This window comes from Herpailurus yagouaroundi, unplaced genomic scaffold (assembly GCF_014898765.1).
Source record: "Herpailurus yagouaroundi ecotype Mexico unplaced genomic scaffold, PumYag 77, whole genome shotgun sequence".
Taxonomy (NCBI): Eukaryota; Metazoa; Chordata; class Mammalia; order Carnivora; family Felidae; genus Herpailurus; species Herpailurus yagouaroundi.
The window spans coordinates 529,298-535,243 of record NW_024412388.1 but is presented as its reverse complement, the minus strand read 5'-3'; the positions used below and the strand labels follow the sequence as shown (position 1 = coordinate 535,243).

The 5,946-nt window shown below is 60.2% G+C and overlaps 1 protein-coding gene across 2 annotated transcripts in view; it reads right to left on the bottom strand.

Moving 5' to 3' along the window:
• The window catches only part of LOC121019180 (ATPase family AAA domain-containing protein 3), a 23,503-nt gene that overhangs the window by 7,291 nt on the left and 10,266 nt on the right, over positions 1–5,946 (bottom strand). Inside the window, exons 9-15 of one of the 2 annotated variants that reach the window (XM_040458370.1) lie at positions 5,477–5,533; positions 5,124–5,249; positions 4,797–4,921; positions 3,542–3,593; positions 3,128–3,198; positions 2,147–2,314; positions 736–844 (exon numbers count right to left, since the gene is read on the bottom strand). In XM_040458370.1, the coding sequence (XP_040314304.1) occupies positions 736–844; positions 2,147–2,314; positions 3,128–3,198; positions 3,542–3,593; positions 4,797–4,921; positions 5,124–5,249; positions 5,477–5,533 (708 nt within the window). The remainder of the gene's footprint in view (positions 1–735; positions 845–2,146; positions 2,315–3,127; positions 3,199–3,541; positions 3,594–4,796; positions 4,922–5,123; positions 5,250–5,476; positions 5,534–5,946) is intronic. The other variant, XM_040458376.1, reaches the window with a different exon arrangement.

Below are 5,946 nucleotides of genomic sequence, written 5' to 3'. Positions count from 1 at the left end.
GGGGGCTGGGCTTGTGGGCACTTCAGAGGAGGAAGCGGGTATTGGGTGATGCCAAGAACCACTCTGGGCTGTATGCCCTGGGTCACAGCACAGCACAAGGCTAAAGTCAACTCGCATTCTCTACGCTGCCCTCGAGACCCCACAGCAAACCCGATTATGTATGGAGCGGACAACGTCCTCAACACCAGCAGTCTCCATCTGGCACAGTGCGCAAGGAGACGCCCAACCCTTATCAGGTCAGATTCATACCCTGGCTCATCTCACACGCCCTGCGATGAGCTCACAGACCACTTACGGGAAGTTCCATATGCCCCCGTGGTCTCCCCAACCTTCTGTAGAGTCACCTGCCCCAAACGTGCTAGGCTTGAGACCACGTCCCAACTCCAGTGGTGCCTGAGCCTGAGTCTGTGGGACCTTGATGCCGATGTGACACTTGGCTCACTTCCAGGGAACCCCAACTGATTTCAGAACCTGATCTGATTTGGACCAAAACCACAATGACGATAAGGTAGGCCATAATGTGGGAAGCCGAGGACACCTCTCCACACGCTCCCTGCAGTGGGGGCAGAAGCAGGTGGTGGCTGGGAAGTAGAGCAGGGCGTGACATCTGTGTGCAGAAAATCCTTCAACAGAAGCACCCTGGGGGGGCAGGGGCCTGCACGGGCTGCCTTCAGGTGACTCAGTGTCTCCCAACCAGTTGGGCTCACGCCTGCAGGGTGCATGTCCCCAACTCACCTGCCATGCCACAGCAAGCTGGGAGATCTCCCGACCAGACATGCCCTCCGTCAGGTGCGCGACCTCTGAGCACTTCTTCCCGTAGTCAAACTGAGCCAGCTTCAGGCGCCTGGGGAGAGCAATGACACCCTGGGGGCCCGGGACGACCCCTCGGCTCCTACGCGAAAGGAGGGCTGGGTATCTGCCAGGCGCAGGAGCCTGTACTGGGAAGCCCTGTATCTGCTCCTGGTTCCTGCCCTTTCTACCCGCTGGGCGCCTCCCTCCCTTCTGGAGCCCGGGTGGGGGCCGTGTACGGACAGCAGTGCTTGACCGCTCCAGAGACAGGTGGAGGGCTGGTCAGGATGTGCCAAAGCGGAGGGGCTCTCGGAGCCTCGCACACAGCGCCACCACCAGGCTCGGAGGCAGGGACCGCGTCCTTCTCCCTCAGAGCGCCCAAACTAGCAGCACAGCAGCCACGACCTGTCAGGCGTAGGAAGCACGTGGGAAATCAAAGGGAGAAAAGCCAACACCTCCAGGTCAGAGTGACATGTCACTGCTTTGGTTCATGTGCGGACCCCTTCCTAGTCAGGTCTGGCTGAAGACCCAGGAGATGAGCTCACAGGAGGAGAGTCATTCAAACACTCGTGGAAAAAGAGGCCTCAGGAACTCAGACCACATTCGGTGTCAGTCAGGCTAGAATAAACGACTGGGAGGGTGGGGGGTACTGGGGCCATCCGGGCACACAGGAGAAAGGAGGCCCAGATAATGGAATTCAAGGGGGCAGGGGGACAGCAGGGGCAGGCAAAGCCCGTCCCAGAACAGAAGACAGCTCTCACTGCCACCAGCGACAGGAAGGATTCAGGTCAATGCTGCTGCGAGGTCTGGCTCCCTGGGGATAGTTAAAAATAGACCGGCCCTCACGTATCTGGAGCACTGTGGACAGAGAGCAGTGAGGGAGAGGGTGGCCCGGACAGAGTGTGGAGGGCGCCCCCATCGCCCGGTGACTTCTGCAGAACGGGGGCCTTGCTGCGTGCTGGTGAGGGGCCCCAGGCTCCTGGGAGTCAGGGTGAGCAGGGAGCCCACGTCCAGGACGGCCACCAACAGCCTCAGTGAGCAGAGCTCAGCCAAGGTCTGGCAACCACTGTCACGGCCCCGCACTTCCCAGGGCAGGACTGCAGCCTGGATTCCTCAAAAGCCCCAAATCGTCAAAAGACGCTTCACCTAGCAGGAAAGGATGGAGGTGCTAGCTAGTTTGTGACGATGGGCCGCTGAGTCAAAAACCTGGCAAAGACTGGGACGGAAGCACAGGGCCAGCAAGTGAGCACATCTGAGCCCCAGGTAAAACCACAGGGTTAGGACTGGGTGTGGCACCTGGGCCAGAAGCTGGTGGGGTACGCAGGGCCCCACACACCCAGGCCATCAGGACACTTACTGCTTTCCTTCTGTGGCTGGCTTCAGAACGTACTTGTCAAAATACATCCTCACCAGGCGCTCCCGCTCTTCCTGCCGCGGCAGATCGAAGCGGACCATCTCGTCGATGCGGTCGTTGACGGCCCAGTCAAACTGCTCGGGCTGGTTGCTGGCCAGGACCAGCATGAACCTGAAGGCAGCAGAGACAGCAGGGGCTGAGGGGTTGCCCCTGGGATAGGGGGCCTCTTCAACCCACACGGGACTATTTTCTAACAGGATCTATCTGGCAGCTTTTTAACCCAGAAAAACCCAGACCCAGCATTGCCCTCTACCACCCATCCCTCCCTCCAACACCTCCCTGACCGATGGGCCAGCGCGATGGGGCGGCCACGTAAGCCTTGCTGTGCGCAGGAAGCACAGGGACCCTGGGGTACCATACAGATCTCTGCACGCCACCCCCCCCCACCGCCCAACCTGAGTTGCAGGGTTTGGGGTTTAGCTGGTTGAGCGGAAGCGCCAACTCTGCAGGAACCAGACCAGACTCTTAGGGGGCCTGAACAGGGTCAGGGGTCTCTGCAGGCAACAGCCGCAGCAGGCAAGGAGGATGCACATGATTTGGTGGCCACACAGCTGACTTGGGGCCTTGGCAACGGAGGAGAGCAGGATTAGGGGACTCGTAAGGAGTGAGCCCCTTCCCAGGGCAACCTGCACCCCAGGACACCTAGTCGTGGGGTGACCACCCTGACGGCCCATCACGAGAGAGCAGCCAGGGACGCCCAGTGCAGCGCCCTGTGCATGCGGACTTGCCGCCCGGCCCTCCTGAGACCCCAGCGCGTCCTCTCAGAAGGCCCCACAAGGGTGCAAAAAAGGTGCACCCCCTCTGCACCCCCACGGGCCCTTCGCATTGCCCTGTGCCCGCCCTGCCCCACAGCAGCCCTATGAGCTCAAGCGGAGACTCAGTTTCCCTCTGTGAAGGGGCCTCGCACCAGAAGGTGGCCCTCACTTGCTGCTGTGCTGCCCTGTCCGGTGCAGGAATGCATTCAGGGTGGCCCTGAGGTCCTCGCTTATCTTCTCCTGCAGAAAAAGTCCCGGCATCAGGCAAAGGCTTCCAGGGGGAAGTTAAACACAGGCACCACTCCATCCCTCCAGGAGCCACACATGCCAGTGTCTCCATGACCCTGAATTTCAAGAAAAGACTCTAAAAATGCCACACACGTAACTCCTGCTTTTCAGGCCAGATTTATGAAGAAAGTGCAGCTGAGGACGAGGTTTGGGTCAGACTCAGTCGGGGGGGGGGGGGAGGGGACACCAACTTCCCCACAAAGCAGAGACGCGGCCACTGGACACACCACCCCTGACTGCTCACCTACGGCCAGCTGGACCCAGCAGGCCACACGGAAGCTTCCGGAATACTCACAGTCGCTCGCTTCCTGAGGAAGGCATCTGCTTCATCCACGAAGAGCAGGAGGCTGTGAGGGGAGGGGAATTTAGGACTGAACGAGGATGGGTGAGGCTGCCCAGCCGGAACGCTAAGGGGCTGTGCACACGGAAACCGAACCAGGAGCACAGGCTGCTCTCAGCAGCGTCTGGGACTCCAGACCCAACAGGGGCACGCTGCATGCCAGCATGGCAGGACAGCGACCGGACTGTGCCAAACATGCTAATTTGGCACTAAATTAAATACCAGTGCTGGCAGCCCCTGATCTTCAGTGTTGCAGTTTTTAAAATTTTTTTTTAACGTTTATTACTTGAGAGACAGAAAGACACACAGCACGAGCCGGGGGAGGGGCAGAAAGAGAGGGAGATGCAGAATCCGAAGCAGGCCGCAGGCTCTGAGCTGTCAGCACAGAGCCCCATGCAGGGCTCAAACCCACAAACCGTGAGATCATGACCTGAGCCGAGGCCAGACACTTAACCAACTGAGCCACCCAGGCACCCCACCCATTTTATTTTTAAGAGAGAGAGAGAGAGAGAGAGAGAGAGAGAGAGAGACAGCATGAGCAGGGGAGGGGCAGAGAGAGAGAAAGACACAGAATCCCAAGCAGGCTTCTGTGCTGACAGCTTGGAGGCTGACACAGGACTCAAACCCACAAACCGTGAGATCGTGACCTGAGCTGAAGTCGGACGCTCAACCGACTGAGCCACCCAGGCGCCTTTCTTTCCCCAGTGTTTTTAAAGTCAGCCCCTCTTTGGGGCGCCTGGGTGGCGCAGTCGGTTAAGCGTCCGACTTCAGCCAGGTCACGATCTCGCGGTCCGTGAGTTCGAGCCCCGCGTCGGGCTCTGGGCTGATGGCTCAGAGCCTGGAGCCTGTTTCCGATTCTGTGTCTCCCTCTCTCTCTGCCCCTCCCCTGTTCATGCTCTGTCTCTCTCTGTCCCAAAAATGAATAAACGTTGAAAAAAAAAAAATTTTAAAGTCAGCCCCTCTTTAAAGTCAGAGACTCCTGGGAGGAGCACAGGCCCCCAGGAATCTATACCTGGGGTGAATTTCTCCCTCAGACCCCCACCCCAGACCACAGAGCTGTTCCAGCCTTGTGCACGCCCACAGGCACAGACTGTGGGGAAAGTCACTGACACACCCTCCCACCCAGCCATCTGCAGCCCACTGGTGCCAGGAACCCAGGCCACGCAGACGCATGCACATGGGGGGCCACCCCAGAAGGGACCCGGCTCACCCTCGCCGGCTGGTGCTGGCCCAGTCGAAGACCTTGTGCACAGCAGTCACGCCATCCCGCCCCATGGGGGCCACATCCCCACCTGTCATGATGGCATAGTCCATGCCCGAGTGCAGCGCGAGTTTCTGGGCAAGAAAGGGCAAAGGGTGTTTACTCTCGTCCCCCCCAAAGCCTGCACAGACCGTACTCAGGCCCCACTGCCCAGTGCCCCTGGGGATGCCCCTCGCCTGGAAAGCCGGCCCCACCACGTGGCTCCTGATGCCCCGCACCCACTCCCCAGAGCCGCAGCACGGCACCCCCCGCACCTGTGCCGCCGTGTGCCCTCACCTTGGCAAACAGCGTCTTGCCGGTGCCAGGAGGCCCATACATCAGAATGTTCCTATAGAGGCTCCGGTTCTTCTTGGTGTTCCTTGTCGCAATGGCAATGTCTCGCACGCGCGCTTCCAGGCTGGGCTGCCAGGGAACGGGGCAGTTGGGGCTGACTCGGCAGCTAGCGTGTGCCTCCTGAGCCCCTGGGCTGGCCCCAGGAGGCAGCTTATCCCAGGCTGGGCCTCAGGCAGCAAATTCTACTTTAGGAAAGAAAAGCAGCCCGATCCAGTGGGGGGGCGAAGAGCTCTGCGGGCAGATGGGCACCTCCCACCCCGACGCCTGTCCCGGCCCCCGTGGGCGGCACCACTTACACTGAGGACGACGCCCTCCAGTGCGTCCTGGGGCTTACCAAGGAGGCGCCTGCTGACCTACGGGGGGACATGGGGGACGGTCAGGGTCATCGGCAGAGCCCATGACAGCCACGGGGCACCGGGAGCAGCTAGGCCACCACACGGAAACAGAACTGCCGTGGCACCCCTCGGTCCAGGACACGCGGGCTGGGCCTCGCTCTGGAAGGCGGGCACACAGAGCCGACCGTGGGACTGGGCCAGGCAACTTACAGATTCCTCATTGACCTTTATTTCCGTAGTCGCACACTGCACACGGGCGACTGCCGTGGACGTCCAGCCACAGCCCACGGAAGGGGTGACACTGCATCAGGCAGAAGCCTGGACCCCTTGGGGGAGGAAGCTGACACAGTACTGCTTCCAGCAACTTCTCTCCTAGGATGATGGCATGCAGGAAGCCGAGGATTTTGTAAATGACCCAAAATCTACCCAGG